The 22001-nt window shown below is 40.8% G+C and overlaps 1 protein-coding gene across 1 annotated transcript in view; it reads left to right on the top strand.

The window, feature by feature from the left end:
- The window catches only part of ISY1 (ISY1 splicing factor homolog), a gene marked incomplete at its 5' end in the record, with an annotated part of 53110 nt that extends 32334 nt beyond the window's left edge, over nt 1-20776 (top strand). Inside the window, 4 exons of the mRNA XM_082265957.1 lie at nt 23-145; nt 3244-3356; nt 8790-8873; nt 20561-20776. Coding sequence (XP_082122083.1) covers nt 23-145; nt 3244-3356; nt 8790-8873; nt 20561-20668 — 428 coding nt within the window. The 3' untranslated portion in view covers nt 20669-20776. The remainder of the gene's footprint in view (nt 1-22; nt 146-3243; nt 3357-8789; nt 8874-20560) is intronic.
- Between the last annotated feature and the right edge of the window lie 1225 nt (nt 20777-22001).

The following is a 22001-nucleotide window of genomic DNA, read 5'->3' on the forward strand; positions in this document are numbered from 1 at the left end:
TGATCAATGTTTTCTATTGTAGCTGCTCCACCGCCTCGGAAAACCCGTGTTGAGCTGATGAAAGATATTGATGCTGAGTATTATGGATACCGGGATGAAGATGATGGTGTGCTCATACCTTTGGAACAAGAACAAGAGAAACGAGGTATTATAACATAGTGTATTAAAAGAGAAGTATGGGAATGTTTTTTATTTCTTTTCTTGAATCATACCTAGGTGGATGCAGCATCGATCCAATGCTGCATCTGTCCCCTGCCAGCTCTAAGACTGAGAACTGAGCGATCAAACACAGCCGATTGCTCAGTCCTCAGAGCTCTGTCTTCCTACTCTCATTGGAAGGCTGGATTGTAGAGGGGGCAGGAGCGGCCAACTCAGGCTCTCAGCAGCTTGCCGACAGGCTGAGCCCGATGCTATTCCAGGCATGTGGACAGATCCCAACCATATGGTTGTGATCTTTTCCGACCTGGACCAGCTTTGACATCAGCCAACATGCGGGCTTTAGCAGGAGTGTAAAACGAGCTGTAAATGTTGAACACAGATCCTAATGGGAGTGCTGATGGCCACTTTAAACAAACTGCTAGCAGGCTTTCAGAAAGCTTCAAGAAGTGCTGAAGCCTGCTAGGAGCTGGTTTAAAGTGGCAATCAGCACTCCCATCAGAATCTGTGTTCAACATTTACAAACTGGAGTTGAATGATACTTTTTTTATTTTTTTTATCAGTTAAAAAAAGTTTATTGTATAAACCCATAGATTAATTTCTCCAATAATACAGACATCAAATAAGGCACTTGTACAACTGATACAAATACAGAATATTACAATGAACAGTAAACCATATCAGAGTGATAGTAGTGTACAAGGCAATCATACCTGAAGTATCTTAAAGAAAGCAATACCAGGATCTCACAATGGTAAGAAAATTTGAAAAAAAAGAGAGGGAGAAAAAAAAAGGGGAACAAATATCATCCGAAATAGGAAAAAATAGAGTGTAAACCACAAAAGCTGAATGGTACTTTAAAAATGTCAACAAAGCTTGCTGAAAGCTCTGCACATGCTTTGTTAAATATTGCTGTTCACACTGCTCTTACACATGTGGAGGTCAGTATGAAACAGGCTGAACAGACAGAATCTGGAGCAGCTGTGCGTGGCAGCAAATCTGCTTCTACCTTCACCTTGTTCAGTTAAGCTCTGATAAAGAAATATGATTGGATGCTGTAGACAGCTGCTCCTGTTTTGATAAATTCCCCTCTATGGTCATTAAAAATGTAAAAATCACACCTTGACATTAAAATGTTTATATTTCATTTTAATGATGCAGAGTAAATGGTTCCTCTCACTGCTGTGCTATGAGCAGTGGTTGAGGTATTTTTGTCAAAGGATACTAGAAAAGGATTTAAAGGGATAGTAAAAGATGTAGAATATGAAGGTTTACGTTAAAAAACAGCTTCTCTTATTTGCTTCCTTTTTATCTGTTAAATATACAGTTGAAAGCGTTTTAATTTATAGGTTTGATAAGTTTAAAAAAAACAAAATCTTTTCAAAAATTCAGAGGTGTCCTTTACAGACTACCTGCGTATTACAGAGGCTATTTAGCGGTCTATATTTTGGACTACAGAATGATTACCCTTTATATTGTTGAGATCTGAAAGTGGATTGATTAGCTTATCAAAAGACAGTGGGCAGGACTGACACCACTTAGTAAAACATCTTGTGTGTCAGCCTACAACAGTATTTGGGGCCCTTCCACATCTATCTACCAGTGTGTCAGATGGATCCAGACTAAACCACAGTGCATGTCTGTGATCGGGCGAATGGATGTACTTCTGTTTACGCCTGCTTACATCCAAATCCATTTATGTCCGCAACAAAAAAAAAATGGAAAAGGTCTGCAAACTTTAATGTTTTTGTAGACGTAACAGGATGTAAATAAATGAAATTTGTTCTGTTTACATCCGTTTTTAGGGAAAAAACATATTTTTGTGTATACTTTTGTCACCTATGACTATTTTCTTCAATTTAAAAAACCGACATGTAAAAAATGGATGCAAAAACATGTATTCTGAACTGAACTGAAAAGGGATGTGTAAACTGATTTAGGCCCCTTTCACACGAGCGGTCAGATCAGGTCCGCCTGTCCGTTTTTTCAGGTGGACTCAATCAGACCCTCTGTTCTCCTCTATGGAGCAGCGGATGTAAACAGACTTGTGTCCCTTTTACACCCACCCAGTGTTAATTTTGGCAGCAAATTTCAATTTAGTTTTAGTCTTAGTCTTAGGACTAAAATGGCATTTTAGTTTTAGTCCCATTTTAGTCTTCTGCAAGTGTTTTAGTTTGTCGTATTTAGTCGACTAAAACTCCAGTACATTTTAGTCGACTAAAACTCATTTTAGTCATCTATAATCGAATGGGTGTAGTTCAATTGTGATTTGTAATGCATTATTTAAGCATTTCTCTACAATTTCCAAACTCATTATATACTACTGCTGGTCCTGGAGTGAAAAATCTAATATGTTATTATTTATGGTATTAAGCTTTGAGCATGCACCAATTTTGGCAGAAAATTTCGATGTAGTTTTAGTTTTAGTCTTTTGACTAAAATGCCATTTTAGTTTTAGTCGTATTTTAGTCATCTGAATTGTTTTAGTTTTAGTCATATTTTAGTCGACTAAAATTGTGTTAATTTAGTCGACGAAAACGTTTTAGTCGGTTTTAGTCGACGAAATTAACACTGCACCCACCTACCTCAAGCCTAATCCGATCCCGCAAAAACAAACAAAAGGGGATCCAATACCCTCCATCGGGTGTAAACAGACAGCTGGTGTCCGTGCCTGCATAAGGGGGGCAGACACCAACCTGTAATCCCCCTACTCCACTTAGCTCAGTAGGGGATCAGCAAACAGATCCCCTGCTGTGAAAAATGGATCTAATCTATGTAAAAGGGACCTTAACTTGAACCAGTATTCCTAATTTTTTTTTCTGGGCACAAAATGGGACTAAATTAATGAAAACTGTGTAAAAGAACCCTTCTGATCCATGCACACAGGGTGTTTTGCCCCTCTGCATAGGGCTCTAGTGTTTAACTGCAGGCGGAGGGCACAGTTGCGCTTTCCAGCCCCACTGCAGGCAGCCTATCAAACTCTGAGAGGCTAACCCACTTAGTTGTACATTTTAGGAAAGCTGGTGTGATCTTTGTAATACATATTCTTTGTACAGTAAATGTTGTTTTGCTTTCCTTTTTTATCAGCCATTGCAGAGGCCATAGAAAAATGGAGAGTGGAGAAGGAAGCTCGCCTTGCATCTGGTGATAAGAATGAAGAAGAAGAGGAAGTCAATATCTATGCAGTGACAGCGGATGAGGTAAAATACTTTTTTGGTTCAGTAAAGTGTCTTTTTTTAATTTTTTTTATTAATCTTATCAGATGATGGTAGGTTTGGGGTACTTGACTGTTTTAAGGCCACAGCAGTCCGTGTGCCATTCTTCTAAAACTTGATTGCAAAAAATGTGAGAATAGTGGCATCTTAAACAAGTTTTTAGACCCCACTTACACTTGTCTGAAAGTTGCCCCCCTCTTCAGTAGTATCTCATCACAAATTGCTGTTAAAGAAGTTATATAGTGTTCTGCGAGCCTGATCTTCTCCTTCAACTGTTGGCCCTATATAAATCTAACTAATAATAGGAATATCTTTAAAGGAGAGGGCATCCAAGGACAGTTATCATTTTAACCAAAAAAGGAGAGGAAGCTAGAATGTTGTGGGAGTAATAAAACTATACAGCACATTGAGAGAATGTTGCTTCTAATTTGCTGTCAGTTCTTTTATTATTTTATGACTTGAGGACTAAAAGGGTTAGAAATGTCAGTTCTTGGTATATGCTGCTGGATTAAAATTCTTTCACCCCAAACTCTCTCATCCATGTCTATGATATTCAGGGGTTGGGCTTGGCCCCTTATTTCCAGTGATGGGAACTCTTAAGGCATCAGCATACCAAAACATTTTGGACAATTTCTTGCTTCCAACTTTGTGGGAACAGTTTGGGGGATGGCCCCTTCCTGTTCCAACATAACTGCTTACCAGTGCACAAAACAAGGTCCAACCCCTGAAAAACAACCCCACATCATAATCCCCCTTCCACCAAATGATTTACCCAATGAGGATCCCATTACCGTGCCATGAACAGACATGGATGAGTGAGTTTGGGGTGGAGGCGCTTGACTGGCCTGTACAGAGTCCTGACCTAAACCTGATAGAACACTTTGGAATGAATTAGAGTGGAGACTGCGAGCCAGGCCTTCTCATTCACATCAGTGCCTGACCTCACAAATATGCTTCTGGAGGAATGGTCAAACATTCCCAAAGAAACACTCATAAACCTTGTGGACAGCCTTCCCAGAAGAGTTGAAGCTGTTATAGCTGCAAAGGGGATGATCAACTCAATATTGAACCATACGGAATAAGAGTGGGATGCTATTAAAGTTCATGTGCGTGTAAAGTCAGGCGTCCCAATACTTTTGGTAATATTGTGTAGTAACAGCCCTGTATAATACTGATCATGTTATATATGGTTTTTAATGAAGGTATCCTCTGCTTTTGCTTTCGTATGCTCATATTGCCTAGGTTTCATTAAAAAAAAAAAAGAGAAAAATTTGAACACAAACAGCCTTTTTTTTTTTTTTGGAATCTTTTATTTTTCAGTTTTTGGTTGCATAAAGTTACAACATACAGCGTAGTACAATAATAAATGGAAATTTCTACTGTAAGATTACAATATGAAAATCCTAACTTCAGCCATGCGTTCCTTATAGAACAGTAGGTACAGCATGTTAAACAGCAATTATACATTTGTAAAATGAAGTTGAACATTGATAGTTAAGATTGCTGTGCAAAAAATATTTTCTGTATCCCTCACAGAACTGGACCCAACAACATTAATGGTGGGGGTGTGGGGGATATAGGTTAAAGGGGAATTTCAGCCTAAAACTAAAATCTCTAAATCTACTTGCCTAACCTATCTAACCATGTAAAGCAAAACTCGCTATATATACCTTCTCTGAAGCCGATCCGATCCCACGCTGAGCTGTCAGTGGCGGCTTCTCTGTAGAAGCTTCATAGTAAATCTATGGGTGACGTCACTTCCCAGGCATTTCACAGTCGTTGTCGGCTGTGTCCTGTACACAGCATTTGCTGCTGGAGACCAGACCGGATCTGCTTCAGAAAATGTATGTATAGCGAGTTTTGCTTTACAGGGCTAGATAGGTTAGTCTTCGATTTAGAGGTTTTAGTTTTAGGCTGGACTTCCCCCTTTAACCAGGGCAGGTGAGGGGGGAGAATAGGAATCTGTAGCAAATTCAAGTAAAATCTCAAGCTTAAAGCTAAGTACACATGGGCCGAAAATCTGCCGAAAACGGTCGGTTAAACATTTACCAACCGAGTTTTGGCCCATGTGTACAACTCCACGACTGGCTTTTGTCAAAAAAGCATGGTAGAAAACCAGCAGCTGATTGAGATCTGATCAGCACTGGCAGCCAATGGCTGTGAGCACTGATCATGGTGTTCCAGACCATCCCTGGTCTGGTAAGCCTAGCGCTAGCTTCGCCGGACCTGCAGACAAGACCCCTTCAGCATGAAGGTCTGCCCTCACCCATTATTGAGGTGCGGGGACATCTTCAATGGTTTCCGGCCTTGTGGACCTCCTTCATTAACATCAAGGGTATCCAGGAAATGATTATTTTGGGGGTACCCAAAAAGGGGGCAAAGTTTGTCCTTTTTTCAGGTTTTTTTTTTACTGAGTCTCCTTGTGTGGATTTGATTCCTGAAAAGGTTTAGGTGACTACCTAAGGTCCCCCCTATCCCTGTCCATTAATTTACCCTGGTCTGATTCTAACTCTGACCAGGGTGGACCTTCCTCTGGACAAACTTCAGGAACCATAGGCCATGATTCACCAAGTGCTGTCACACACACAGCTCTCTCTCCCATTTTGCATACAGGTTCTGAGTCTGGTGGTATCTACCTTCAAGACAGTTCTGTTTGCACAGTCCTACATGCAGCTCCTTTTAGCAGGTTCAGCTTCACAGGAGGATACCGAGGTTAGTGGTGAGATCACGGGTTCCTCTGGCAGATGCTGCAGGCGTTTAAGGGCCACGGTAAGGCCAGTATCATCCTCGGCTCAGGCTTCTTCCACAATTCCTGCAAGGAACCAAGGGCGATGATCTTCAAATCAGTCTGGTGGCCATAAACGTGCCTTGAGGGCTTCCTCTCAGAGAAGACCAGTTGTCCCAAGGGCTGATCTACCATTCTGCTTTACAGTCGCAGGTTTTAATGGCTTAGCTATTGAAAGACAGGTACTGAGGGATAGAGGTCTGTCTGGATCAGTGATCCCTACTATGGTGAAGGCGAGGAAGTCGTCTTCCAGGAAGATATACCATCGTACCTGGAAGTGTACATTTATTGGTGTGAGTCGATTGGCGCTCATCCTCGATCCTTTTTTTGTGGCTTGGATCTTAACCTTTCTTCAACAGGGCATTGATCAGAAGTTGGCCTTGAGTACCATCAAGGGCAAGGTGTCTGCCCAGGCAATCGTCTTTCAGCGACCCCTAGCCACGCACGCTTTAGTTGGTACCGTCATTCAGGGGGTTCGACATGTGACTCCACCTGTGCAGTCTCTTTTGCCGCCATGGGATTTAAATTTAGTACTTTCTGTTCTCCAGAAACCTCCATTTGAGAATATTTGGGAGATTCCCTTGCCTATGTTATCCCAGAAGGTGACAGTCTTGGTGGCTATTACCGCGGCCCACAGGGTAACGGATTTGGCGGCATTATCGTGTTGCAGTCCCTATTTTGTGGTCCATGGGGATAAATAGGTTTTTTGTCCCTTTCCATCATTCCTGCCCAAAGTGGTCTCTGACTTCCATTTGAATGAGAACATTGTGTTGCCTTCCTTGTGTCCCAAGCCGGCTAATTCCAAGGAATTTGCTTTGCATACCTTGGATGTGGTTTGTGCCATTCAGGTGTAACTGGCAGCTACTGAGTCCTTTCAGAGGCCAGAATTGCTTTTTGTGGTTACAGACGGACCAAGAAAAGGGCTGGCCGCTTCAGACAGTGACTCAGGCCTATTCTATTAAAGGTCAGGTTCCACCTTTCCCTGTCACGGCGCATTCTATTCGGGTGCTGAGTGCTTCTTGGACCTTCCGTCATCGGGCATCAATATCGTTTGATGTCTCTTTAAACACGTTGGTGAAGAATATTTTGTTTTCTACCGAGCTGAACAGTAACCCAATCTAAATTTAATATTATGGGCAGTAGAAGTTCAGTAGATTAAAATTTGCGCTATAGACCAACCTAACCATTGCCTACACTGCAACACAATTAAACCTTTTGTGTTTAGGCTGCCCATAAATGGCTAAAGAAAAGCAAGTGATCTGCTCGATTTTAGCATTGTTTGTAATATCAGGCTTTTACATTTGCACTGGAGGTTAGTAAGGTGTGTCTCAGGCAGTTGGAGGTGCTACTCACAGCACAGGGAGGTTTTTCTTGTTGTACTTCTAAAACTGGTCATACATTGATCAAAATGTTATTAGTTCTGTAGGGACAGGCCAAATTTCGATCCATGTGTGACTACTGCAGTTGAACCGAGCTTGATCTATGGATCGATTTCTGTTGGCTGCAGAGCTGATATGTGTATTGTGACAGATAGGGAGTCTCCCTGCTGTCAGAATGCAGTAGCACAGCAGGGAGGATTCCCCTACACACCTCGATTGTTTGGATAGTCGATTTGGTTCAGGTTTTTTGTTCAACCCGTTGACTGAACAAAAAGAAAAAACTGAACAGTGTATGGCCAGCTTAAGCCTAGCCATGCACGCATAGGTTTCTGTTGTATAATAAATAGGGGAGTCTCTGCTGTCGGCTATTGTATTAGTCGAGCTGAGACACCCGTGGCTGCTTGAGTACACTAAGAGTGACTGCATATGAATTATATGCTGTCAGAAAAAATAATGCAGCAGGTCTCAGGTGTGGTATGATGACCTAGACATCTGCCTATCTATGGCCAACCTCATAAGGTTTATACCCTTTGTGCTAGGAGTGTGTACACACTGTATTTTGCAATACTTCCTGTAATCAGAACGATGCTTATCTTTGACAGGTGGGCAGTTTTGGCTTTCCAGTAGAGCATTGTTATTTTAATGAACGGGTGGTCCACGTGTTGTGAGCATGATAAAGGGTCAGTTGACCAGGGAAGCTTATGAATACAGATCATATGACCTGGACAGAACAAAATGTCATAAAACAAACAGACACTCCGAGCATGAAAATGCTGCATGCTTTTGTTGCTCAATATTTGTTGATATCTTTTGGTAGTTAAGCAATGTTTATGTCTTTTATGTCTAGTTGTGAGTTTCCAGAAACACATTTTTATGTCTATTATGTACTCTGTCGTTTTTATTAAAATATCTGTCCGTATACATAATGTGTCCTTTAAAATGTAAGTGCCTCTTCAGCAAGATTTTCCAAAGATCCCCCTATGCTGTTGCATTGCCCCTGAATAGTACATAGCAGTGCACTTCCTGTTTTAAAAGGTGCAAATCCTTCCATTACAGTTGTAGTTTTTAGGAAGGCCTCTCAACAAAAAATGCTGGCCCCTCTATCCTGCTATTTGCAGGACAAGCTTAACAGTACAAAAATGAGCTCCCTAAAGACAAGATGGAGATTTCTAGCATAGTGCCTTTAAATCACAAGTTTATAATGCTTATGTATTGTTCACCAATTTGATCATTGTGTTATATTGTTTTCCTAAGTCTGGAGAAGACAGCGACCCTGAAAATGAAAGGGAGGAAGGACAGCAGTTTATTGCTCATGTACCAGTGCCATCTCAGAAAGAGGTAAGCTGTATTGAAACAATACATGTTTTCATTTTTCGTTTACATACAAGGTCATTTAGGCAAAATCTCAATAGATGTGTTATGGATGAGCATAATACACTGATTACTAATGCAACTTGAAAGTCTCCAATAATGAGATTCCTAGCTATTGTTCCTGTTCTTTACACATAAACAATATACAGTATGATGGCTGTAGAAGAAGTGTCAGCAGCCTATAATGTAACATGAATTATCCAACAGAGAGAGTAAATTTCCATTGTAATAGCTTTATTTTATGGGTGAAGATGTGAAACTACATATTCCCAGGAAAATGTACCTAAAAGAAACATGCTAGGTCCTTTTGCTGCCTACATATTCTAGCTTTTGACTTGTAAAGTACTGAAGCAAGAACCAGCCAAACCACTATCATTTTGAAAAAGAGGTTCGCAAATAATGGCATTCATTTTTCTTTTATAAAGGCTATATGCTGGTGGGCTTATTCACCCTCCAAGTTCTAACAGAATGCTAATAGGTTACAGGAAGAACTGATAAAAAATATATAAAAAGTTGCTTTGGCACAGTGTGCCCCTTCTAATGGAAATAATCACAGATTTAAGGTCATGTTCTTCCCATCAGATTTCCTGTTCTCCTCTTGCGGCTCTTACACACATATTTTCTTTTATGTTACTCTCTGGGTTGGGAAAAATTAGGATATTTTCTAAACGTTCCCAGCTAACCAATAACCTTTTACATTTTAGTCCCAAGAATCCTATATGGTCAGTCCGGCCGTATGATGTGCTGGAATCACAGATACTAGACTATGAACTAATGCCTTTAAACACCTTAACACAATGTATTTAATTTTTGGTTCTCTTTTCATATTACATCTGTATCCCTGATCTAAAAAAGGCTTCAAAGATATATTAATTCTGTCCCAACTAAGGATTCCATGTTCTAATCGTTGCTTCCTTTTTTTACAGAGCTTTGGCTTGTTCTGTTTAGAAGGCAGAGTGGCAACGCCACTTCTCTTGATATATATGTTACATGTATATTTTTAAAAGAGCAGTATGCATCAGTTTTATTTCACTGCATCACTTTTAGAAGCTAATTATTTGCTGTATTATTGAGTAATAATTTGTGTTGGTATTTCAGAGTTGATGGATTCAATATTATATTTGATTGTTAAAGCAGGTCATAGATGGTGCGATTTTCTTTCCTGCAACCAGAGGTTGCTGAAAAGAAATGTGCTCTCTTCCCCCATCAACACAGTCATTGTTGATGGGGAAATCCCTCCCATGGAGCTATTGTGTTCCCCGAAGTGGGAAACTCAGGGAGCCATCCCTGCCAGGAGAATACAGTGATTATAGCCGCTAGCAATAATCGCATTCTGAAAATCCAACATGCTGGTTGTACAGACTTGGATCGACTTGGGTACATTCAACCTTCCTTAGCCTTCCTTAACCTTATCCCTGTCCCTGCTGAACTGGCTGAGATTGAAACCATCTATGGCCGGCTTTATGGCATGGTCTACCTGCACTTGCTGCCATGATAGTTCTGAGGCCGAATTTTATCCGATTTTTATACACTTGAAAAGTTTAGGTAATTTCAACCAGCTTTTAACAATTGAACAGTTTAGGAAGCCTACCAGCATTGCTTCACAGTTTCTATGGAGAGTGTTAGTGACAAGTTCATTTTTTTTTTTTTTTAACCAGTGCTGAGCAGGCACTGAAGGTGAAGCATTCCTCATCTCCCTAGTCCATAGGCATTTTGTGATTGTTTATTGAAGGGTTGCTTTGGGATAGATGTATGCACAGAAAAGACTGACCAAGACAGCGACCATACTAATTGAAACCATGTGCCATGAAAATGATAATCCAACAAATCTATAAAATGAACAATCTTTATTAGTACAGAATCGCCAAAAAGGGCATAATCTAAACATCAACCCTCCACCAGTTATCACCTAAAAAAAAAGGCAACTTTGTATTCACACACACAGAAATGTTGTCTTGGTGTCATTTTAGGTCTATAAAGCACATTACAACCAATTATGGCAAATGCCATCCATCCGTTTAAAGCTTAAATATTTTGCAGTGATGGTTGATGTGTCAATATGCCTCCTTTAACCACTTAAGCCCCGGAAGATTTTACCCCCTTCCTGACCAGGGGGTATTTTGCGATTCGGCACTGCGTGACTTTAACGGACAATTCCGCGGTCGTGCGACGCTGTACCTAAACGAATTTGGCGTCCTTTTTTTCCCACAAACAGAGCTTTCTTTTGGTGGTATTTGATCACCTGTGCGATTTTTTTGATCATGCGCTATAAACAAAAAAAGAGCGTACATTTTGCAAAAAATAGCAATATTTTTCACTTTTTTTTTTATATGAAATTCCCCCCAAAAAAAATGTAAAAATCAAAATTTTTTAACATTTTCGGCCAATTTGTTTTATGCTACCTATGTTTGGTAACAAAAATCGCAAAAAGCGTATTTTGATTGGTTTGCGTAAAAGTTATCGCGTTTACTAACAAAGGGAAAGATTTTTGTCATTTTTGTTGTTTTTTTTTTAACGCGTAATGGCGGCGATCTGCGATTTTTTTTTGCGGTACTGCGACATTGCGGCGGACAGATCGGACCCTTGACTGACATTTTTGACACTTTTGGGGTTACCAGTGACATTACTGCAGTAATCAGTGCTATATATATGCACTGTTACTGCTAAAATACACTGGTAGTGAAGGGGTTAACTTTATTTGAGAGGGAGGGGCTGTGTGTGTCCCTAGGGGCGTGCTTTCTACTGTGATTGGCTGTGGCTTGAGCTGTAAGGACACTGATCAACGGATCTACTTAGTAGATCCGTGTGATCAGTGTCTTTACATAGAGGAGAATGACAGGCAGCTTGTTTACACAAGCTGCCTTACTTTCTCCCTCTCCCCCGCCGATCGCAGAGTGGCCGGCGGACATCGGGTCCGCCGGTCACACGCGTGGGGGGGGACCGTGAACACGCGGGAGCGTGCTTCTGGGGGCGCGCGCTCGTTCCCTAGACCCTCACAAGCAAGCGACGTAGCCCTACGTCACTTTGCCTGTGAGGGGCTGACCGCCGACGTAGATAGTCGTGCGGCGGTCGGCAAGTGGTTAACTCCTATACCATACCATACATGCACTCATCAAAAATCACCACGGCAAATCAGAATATCATGAACCTTAAGCAAATGTTCATTGCACTCATGTATAGGTTAGAGCTATGAAGCAGATCTCAGCAACAGCTGCACTTATTAAAGTTCAGCCACAGTATTGTTAAAGCAAGTAGTGATTGCAAAGCATAAGGACAGATGAATAGGAGAAGAGAATTGGTCATGCAGACAGATCCTTCAGAGACCATGCAAGCATAGAGACTTAATCAATTGGCTGATTCTTGTATAGTGTTCCAATTTGCATCACTTTATCTTATACACTGTCCCTAGTTGATACAAACTTACCCAGCCATAAGCCTAGTACACAATGTTTGTATTTTTTTCCTTCAACCCAGTGCGCTGAAGGAAAAAAAAAAAAACTGAATCGCTCGAGAGGAGCCGCTGTACTGACTATTCCCCCATGCCCCCAACAGAACACACCTCTCCGATGCCGATCAGCAGACCTTTTTCGGTCATGCCCCGGCTTCTGTTGATATGGCTGCCTGACAATACGGTCTGATACCGCCCGATATTCGGCCCATGTGTATGGCCCTTAAGTCAAGCACAGACATATGCTTTTGATGCTTCATCAAAACATCTTGCATCTCTGTCATCAGTCCAACCTGGGCTATACCCAAGATGACTCCTGGATAATGTTTCTGTGTTAGTGTAAAGACGACATTGCTTTGTTTTAAAGTGGTAATTGTTAGTGGGTAGATGTTTTGACTATTTAGGTGTAAATAATATGCCCTTCTGCGTGATTTTATACTAAAAAAGATTTTAGTTGGAATATTCTTTACATGCCACTTGGTTTCTGTAATATGGTCACTGACTTGGCCGTGATTTATATGCCAGGGGTTGATTTACTAAAACCGGAGAGTGCAAAATCTGGTGCAACTGTTTATGGTAGCAAATCAGCTTCTAACTTCAGCTTGTTTAATTAGGCTCTGACAAAAAAAAATGAAAGTTGATTGGTTTCTGTGCAGAGCTACACCAGATTTTGCACTCTCCTGTTTTATTAAATCCACCCCAGTCAGTTGGCGTATATTTCTTTGGATTCCCTATATAGGCTTTTTAGTGTATTTATTTAAAGTTTGCTTTTGGATAGATGCTTGAGGGCATCACTATGTGTCTGCATGTCCACCTACCCTTTATTGCCAATGACAGCCACACAGTGAAAGCTGCAGTAACACTTGTGCTTTCCTGAACATATATGGGATAATGCATCTGTTAAATACCTACATTTCCTAAGAAAACCATGCAAAATAATAAATACGCTGCTTTCAAGTGTCGTCATATGACCTAAAGCTTAAGTAAAGATCACATGGTCTTTGCCGGACATAAGCACTGTGTGTGTTTCACACCATTAGAGACTCCTGACATGCCCTATAGAGTCAAGTGAAATATGTGAATAAATAGTAGGTCCTCTTTAAATATTGTTTATTCAGGAGTAGAATAATTTCTTCATTTTAATAAGAGAAAACTCTACTGTCATAAATAGTCAATTTGGTTTGCATGGTTCAAATGTTTTTTTTTTTTTTTTTTTTTTTTTTAGTTTAACTAGATTTATTACAAAGGACAATACATAGATCAATATTGGTTGTGTTTGAACTTGGTATATGGGCCAATGTCAACACAGCTTGGCTAATTTTAAAATGAACTAGACTTGGCTGAACTCTGATTCCTTGTTGTGATTTAACCAGAATTGTAACCCTTGTACAAGATGGGCATAAAGGAATAAGGGACAAGGTACATATTTATGCTGGCCCATTTAGAAAAGCTTCTTATTCACAAAAGCACAGTTTTGAAATCTGACTTTAAACTATAAACCTTTTTATTTTTGGCATAGTGACATACATTTCCATTATTTAGGGAAACCAAGGACTGTGCAGTGTCTTATACAACTTTGAACAGAGTTGTCCATAGGACTAACAGAAGAAATGTAGCAGTGAGGCCAGTTGTCACATCTGTCATCCTAAGCTGGACATCGATGGATCGAAATTCTGAACCGTACGAATTTCGATCTATTTATGGGCAGGATGGTTGTACTGAAGTCAAGCTATCAAAAGTCTTCAGTACAACCAGCCTGTTAGGAGTTTTGTGTTTGGTCACTGCTGGCAGCTATAGCTGACAGCGTTGATCACTGCATTCTGACAACGGGGAAACCTCCCACTGTCAGAATACAAAAGTGCAGCAAGAAGGATCCCTTCAACGACACTGATGGGGGAAACTAGCAATTTTCTTTCCTCTAACCATGGTCGAAAGAAAATTGTATAATGTACGGCCTGCCTTACAATGACACTATTACATTTAAAGAGATGTAATAAGACAGTGTTTGATTTAATCCACTCAATAATATACTATCCTGTGTTGCGTATGCGTACACTCTGTTTGCTCATAAGTTTACATACCCTTGCAGGATTGATTTCTTGGCCATTTTTCAGAGAATATGACTGATAACACAAACTTTTCTTTCACTCACGGCTAGTGTTTGGCTGAAGCCATTTATTATTAATCAACTGTGTTTTCCTCTTTTTAAATCATAATGACAACAGAAACTACCCAAATTACCCTGATCAAAAGTTTACATACCCCAGTTCTTAATACCGTGTAGTGCCCCCTTTAACATCAATGACAGCTTGAAGTCTTTTGTGGTATTTGTGAATGAGGCTCTTTATCTTCTCAGATGGTAAAGTTGCCCATTCTTCCTGGCAAAAAGCCTCCAGTTCTATCAATTCATGGGCTGTCTTGCATGAACTGCATGTTTGAGATCTCCCCAGAGTGGCTCAATGATTTTGAGGTCAGGAGACTGAGATGGCCACTCCTTCACTTTATTCTGCTCTAGCCAATGACCGGTCTACTTGGCCTTGTGTTTGGGATCATTGTCATGTTGGCATGTCCAAGTACGTCCCATGCGCAGCTTCCAGGCTGATGAATGCAAATTTTCCTCCAGTATTTTTTGATAACATAATGCATTCATCTTGCCATCAATTCTGACCAAAGTTCCTGTGCCTTTGTAGCTGACACATCCCCAAAACATCAGCGATCCATCTCCGTGTTTCACAATAGGAATCGTGTACCTTTCATCATAGACCTTCATACACTCTCCAAATGAGGCATTTATGTAGTTCAATTTTGGCCTCATCACTCCAAATTACTTTATGCCAGAAGGTTTGAGGCTTGTCTCTGTGCTGTTTGGCATATTGTAAGCGGGATACTTTGTGGCATTTGCGTAGTAATGGCTTTCTTCTGGTGACTCAACCATGCAGCCCATCTTTCTTCAAGTGCCTCCTTATTGTGCATCTTTAAACAGCCGCACCCCATGTTTTCAGAGAGTCCTGTATTTCACCTGAAGTTATTTGTGGGCTTTTCTTTGCATCCCAAACAATTTTCCTGGCAGTCGTGGCTGAAATTTTAGTTTGTCTACCTGACCGTGGTTTGGTTTCAACAGAACCCCTCATTTTCTACTTCTTGATTAGAGTTTGAACACTGCTGATTGGCATTCTCAATTCCTTGGATATCTTTTTATAGCCCTTTCCTGTTTTATACAGTTCAACTACCTTTTCCCGCAGATCCTTTGACAATGCTTTTGCTTCCCCCTTGACTCAGAATCCAGAAACGTCAGTGCAGCACTGGATGAAAGATGCAAAGGTCTGTCAGGAGTCCAGAAATTCATTGACCTTTTATACACACACACACTAATTACAAGCAAACAGATCACAGGTGAGGATGGTTAACTTTAATAGCCATTCAAACCCCTGTGTCTCAATTTGTGTGCATGTTATCAGGCCAAAATCACCAGGGTATGTAAACTTTTGATCAGGGTCATTTGGGTAGTTTCTGTTGTCATTATGATTTAAAAAGTGTAAACAGTTGATTGATAATAAATGGCTTCCGCCAAACACTAACCATGAGTGAAAGAAAAGTTTTTGTGTTATCATTCATGTTCTCTGAAAAATGGCCAAGAAATCAAAACTTTTGCCAGGGTATGTAAACTTATGAGCACAACTGTATATAATAATAAATACTAGGGCTGAAACAACTAATCGACTAAATCGATAATAATCGATAATTACAATCGTTGTCAACGATTGTAATTATCGATTAGTTGCTCCGTCGATTAGTTGTGCTGCTTTGTGAAGTTTCCCCGCCTATCAGCGAGCTGTCTGCTCTGTGAAGCCGACGGCTGCATTCACTGTGTCTCTCTCTCACACACAGCTCTGCACTTCCGTGACTTCCCCCCTCCTCCCTCCTCCTTTCCTCTCTGCCTTTCCTCCCCGCCCTCTTGCTGATGTCAGTGAGGGAGTCAGTGAGTCATATCAAGGCAGAAAAGAGGACAGAAGCAGCCAGCAGAACGTGAGTGCCGAGATTAGAGCTACAGTGTCCTGTGACTGTCCATGCACTGTCCCGCCAAAAAATATAATAAAAGCTTCTCCAGATAAAAGTTATTATTCTTTATAAAGTGCAATATTCTAATAGAAAAATAAGTGATTAAAAACCTCCATAGAGCACATATAGGGGGTCTTTCTATGCTGCCTATTTCATATCTATGGCTGACATGGATGTTTTTATTCACTTATTTTTCTATTATAATATTGCACCTTATAAGGAATATTAACTCTTTTATCTAGATAAGCATTTATTATATTATTTACAGTATATAGGAGCTTAATTGAGAAAAAAAAAAAAAGTTTTGGTATAAGGCTCGGTTCACATTTGTGCGATGCGGGAACGCTGCGAATATGCAGCCTGTTCCCGCATCGCATCCACACAAGAGGCAGTTCACACTGCCATATGCGATACGCAGGGGGTGTCAATTAAATGTTAACGACATCCCCAGTTTGATTGCATATCGCAGTGCGATCTGACAGTTTTCACAGAATCGGATCATACAACTGTGAACCACTGTGCAGTGCGATCCGATCCTGAGGCGGCTCAAAAAATGCCTCATGTGCGAGTTTGGTGCGGATGCGCTGCGAATTCAGCCATACAAAGTGTATGGCTGAACTCGCATCCGCACATGAGATCGCATGTAATGAAGGAGCAGTGCGCTCCGAATTACATGCGATCTCGCAAACCGCACAAGTGTGAACCGGCACTAAGTGCTGGTTCACACTACTGCAGGTGCGCTGGTTCGCACTACACCCGCACAAAAGTCGCACAGGACCCTTTTTTTCAGCCGCATCAGGATCGGATCGCACAATGGTTCACACTTGTGCGATCCGATCCTGTGCGAACTGTCAGATCGCACTGCGATATGCGATCAAACTGGGGATGTCGTTAACATTTAATTGACACCCCCTGCGTATCGCATATGGCAGTGTAGACTGCCTCTTGTGCAGATGCGATGCGGGAACAGGCTGCGAATACGCAGCCTTCCAGCATCGCACAAGTGTGAACCGGCACTTACACTCTGTTTGCTCATTATTATTTTAAATAAATGAAAAAAAAGGCATATTGAGTTTTTTTATTATTTTATCCGATTAATCGATTAATCGAAAAAATAATCGGCAACTAATCGATTATTAAAATAATCGTTAGTTGCAGCCCTAATTAAATACACAGAGAAGTAGGATTTATGGGCATTTTAACTAGGAGTCACACATGAAGCTATATGAAGGGTGGAAGGGATATAAATCTATTATATTAAAGTAGTACTAAAAATGGAGACTTTTTTTTTTTCATGGATATGCTCATTTTTAATATTTTGCACTACACTGGTAAAAGTTTTGTAATGCCTTCTATTACCTCCAGTCTATCAGTCTCCACCTTCTCTGGGTCATGCTAATCTTCCCTGCACAGTCTTTAAAGTGTTTTGTTTTTAAAAACAACAAACATGTTATACTCACTTGCTCTGTGTAATGGTTTTGCACAAAGTAGCCCTGATTCTCCTCTCCTGAGGTCCCCTGCTGACGCTTCTGGATCCTACTGCATTCAGAGTGCCCCAATAGCAAGCTGCAAAGTATTGTTTAGAGTGCCCCTATAGCAAGGTAAAAAAAAAAAGCTTCTGCTTTTAGAGCCACCCACTTCCTGTCCAGGACTATATGTCCCATGAGGCAATGTTCCTCACACATTCACAAGTTCTCAGGCATGTATGGACGGTGTACTGAGCTGTATGTGTGCTGCACTGTATTTTCTGTTATGTAAACAAATAAATAATGCATTCTGTATGCAGGCCAACTAATCGGCTGACCAACTAATTCGATTTGGTTGTTTCGGCTCTAATCAATAGTATGTAAACTATTGGAGGGGATAATAAGGGACTATATCTAAGAATTTGCAGAAGAGCATAGTATCATTCGTAGTATTCCACATGCGTTTACAAAAGGTCGTTCTTGCCAAACTAATCTGTTAACATTCTACAGCGAAGTTAGCTGCCATCTGGATAAAGGTAGGGAGAAACAATGCAGGTAAAGGGAAAAAGCTGCTCAGGTGAGGCAAAGTGCTCCGGTGCAGGTCGGTTCCGTCATCCAATAGTCCAACAATTCAAAGAAAATGTGAACGCACTCAGGAGAAGTTGAAGAAAGAAGTGTTTAATCCCCCGTATAATAGAATACATACAGTGCTTCACATAGACACGGGACAGGTAAACGCGTTTCACGATTCCACAGATTCCACAAGGAATGATTAAGTGATCTGTGGAACCGTGAAACGCGTTTACCTGTCCCGTGTCTATGTGAAGCACTGTATGTATTCTATTATACGGGGGATTAAACACTTCTTTCTTCAACTTCTCCTGAGTGCGGTCACATTTTCTTTGAATTGTTAGATAAAGGTATGCCTGTGGATGTGGTGCATCTCGATTTCGCAAAAGCATTTGTTACAGTCCCCCAAATTTAAAAACGATATAAGTCTATAGGCATGGATCATAGGGTTTGTTCTTGGGTAGGAAACTGGTTACAGGGGTGCGTCCAAAGGGTGGTGATAAATACAGAGTACTCAGACTGGTCTGAATTGATAAGTGGGGTACATGTTAGTGAACTTCTAACATGTTGGAAAACCTATGCACAACTGACTGCTGATCATTCCCCTTTTTTATGGAGAAAGGGGTTGAAAGCATTTACTATATGTACAGATGACTACTTTCCCGGCCACAGGTAACTGCTGGATGTGCGTGGATACATGTATTTAACCGCGCTTGTAATCAAGAACAGCAGCAACTTCCAGTGAGATACCACAAGAAACAATAATAATACAAGTTGCGCTAAAGTGATGATAGAGAGTGATCAATAGTATATATAAATATACAGATAAATAAAGAAAATTGATTAAATAAATCAAACATGAATGGCGTCTACATAAAAAATAATAATATATTATATATAAAATAATAAAAAATGTCCCAAAATACTGTGAAATTTGAATCACGGATCTTCATATAAACACAACTGGTGATAAATATGAAAATCTTTCAAATAATGATCACACGGGATATGATGTCCTCCACCGCCAGTGATCAATCCACCACCATAAGTAAATTCTGCTTACCAGATACAAGAAACAAAAGATCAAATTGCCATATAAAGGAAAGTGTTGAAGTCAATCCTAAAGATCAGGTATTCTTGCGACCATGGAAATCGCCCACAACGGATGGAGGAGATAAGAGGAACTTTAAAAGGTGGTGCCGCCCCCAAGGAGGGTAATAATCTTGATCCGCTCCTAAAGTACTCAGCCCGCACTCAAGGAAAGGGTACCCGCTGCTCTACTCATGACTTGACCTCCAACAGGTATCTTCTGCTCCACCAGGACAGGGCTTTCAGCTGATGATAATGTTATCAGTTGCAGACAGCTGTCCACAACCACCTGTGGTTCCTGCTACAAGAATGCACTGTTCAGACCTTATAGGGCATGTGAATGAGGCCTAAATCCTCAAATGTATCTATAATCAAAATGTAAAATCATATATTCATCCTCACATTGTAGTTCAACTATTTCTACTCCTAATAATCTGAATGAAGAAGATACTCACACATTTACTTCCTTGAATTCTGACACATATTCACAATGCCCGTGAGTAAGCACTGATGCGTCACACACTTCATAGAGCCTGCCTTCTGATCTACAGAGGTGCTGAGAGGAGGAGTTTTAGGAGGCTTGAAGAATCCCACACATTTACTTCCTTGGATTCTGTGACACGTATTTACTATGCCCTGTGAATATTCATGGCTTGTGTCACACCTACACAGTGCTGCCTGAACTACAGAGGGGCATAGAGGAGTTTCAGGAGGCAGGCAATATAGGAATCCTTGCTGCAAGGCATCATGGCAGCAAGGTACAAAGAGATGACCAGCAGACAGGTAGCACTCATAACATGAAAGGAGATTCTTCAAGTAAGCTTGTATTGGATTATCAAAATGAACTATTTTTTGTTATTACAATGTAAATGTTTCAAAATTAAAGTGTATGCTGTGTCTATAAATCTTGTTTAAGCACTATTTCCAAAAGTTATTTCTAGTTGTGGTTTATTTTAATTCTTATAACAATCCGTTGCCATCAAGATTTCTATTGAGTCTTTCACATTGTCTGTTTTGTACAGATTGAGGAAGCTTTGATCCGACGAAAGAAAATGGAACTCCTGCAAAAATATGCCAGCGAAGCCCTAATGGCGCAGAGTGAAGATGCTAAGCGACTTTTAGGCATATAATATTGTAAATACTAAAACCAACCCTTGAGATCCTTGTATATTTCCCATGTTTTGTTACTTTTTGTACAGAAACTCCAGAGAAAAAAATATAGACTGATTTTTGTACTATCTGGTATGACGATCTGGTTTTTTTAGACATTTATAGTAAGACCTGGGTATTATAACCAGGTTCTTTTTGGCTCACTTTTTACACTTTATTTGGCATATCATGGTAACATACAGTATATATGGACAGAGTAATTAAATTATTATTTTTTTTTTTTTTTTAAGAACAATCTCTTGCTATCTACACAGTTCATGGCTTTGTCTATTGCTGAGTTAAATTGTTTAGTCTCTGGTCTAAATGCCAGAGTTGTTTAACCACTGCAAGACCAGGCTTTCTTCTGACACTTTTTGTTTATAAGTTAAAATCAGTATTTCTCATTTGTTCATTGACGGACACAGCTCCTGATTCTTCTTAACCATTGGGTTATTCTGTCCTCTACAGGAGTAGGACACTAGGCAGGAAAAAGCTTTACTACACTTATGGGCAGTCCCAGGGGGTATATACTCACACTCAGCTATAGTCACCTAGTTGTTTGCTGGGATCTCTGGTTGGCCGCCCCCCCCCCCAATTGTTTTTCCGGGTGACTTATTATAGTATATAGCGTCCACCTCCCTCCCCCATCTGTCCTTCAGATCCTAAATCTGTTTCGGTGGGAGTGGGTCACCCTACTGGGTCTGTGTCCACGCACCCTGAGTGATCAGACAGTGAGAATATTTCCTCTCCTCCTCTAGCCGTGCATGAAAAGGCTCTGGTGGATGCAATGATTGTGTCAGAGTGGGAAATTTTAAACATGGCGAGGATGCTGCGTCGGAGGCGCCGGTCTCTTTTGGCCCCACAGGTCCTCCACTGTGGCGGGGATGTTCCCCTTTCCTGCTTACTTTGACAACATTGTCACATAACAGTGGGGATGTCCAAAACGCACCCTAAGCGTTTTGCTATGCGGTATCCTAAGGATTCCCTGCTTAAAAATTGGACGGTCCCACCTGTAGTGGACTCGCCGGTTTCCAGGTTAAATAAAGCTACCTTATTTCCATTTGAGGAGTTCTTGGCCTTTAAAGATCTGGTTGATAAGAGAGCAGAGGCTCTGGTCTGCCATATGTTTCACTATGGCTGCATCGGCTTATGCCGGTATTTAATATTGCCCTGGTGTCGCAAGCTCTGACGATTGGGCTAAACTTTTACACCAGGACCTGGAAGGGAAATGGCTTCCCTTCTGCCTTTGCAGAGCTGGCAGATCAGTTGATCCAGGGGCTACAGTTTATCTGCCTCTTTGGATGTGGCTCCTTT

This window comes from Pelophylax lessonae (assembly GCF_965119305.1).
Source record: "Pelophylax lessonae genome assembly, chromosome: 8".
NCBI classification, from domain to species: domain Eukaryota; kingdom Metazoa; phylum Chordata; class Amphibia; order Anura; family Ranidae; genus Pelophylax; species Pelophylax lessonae.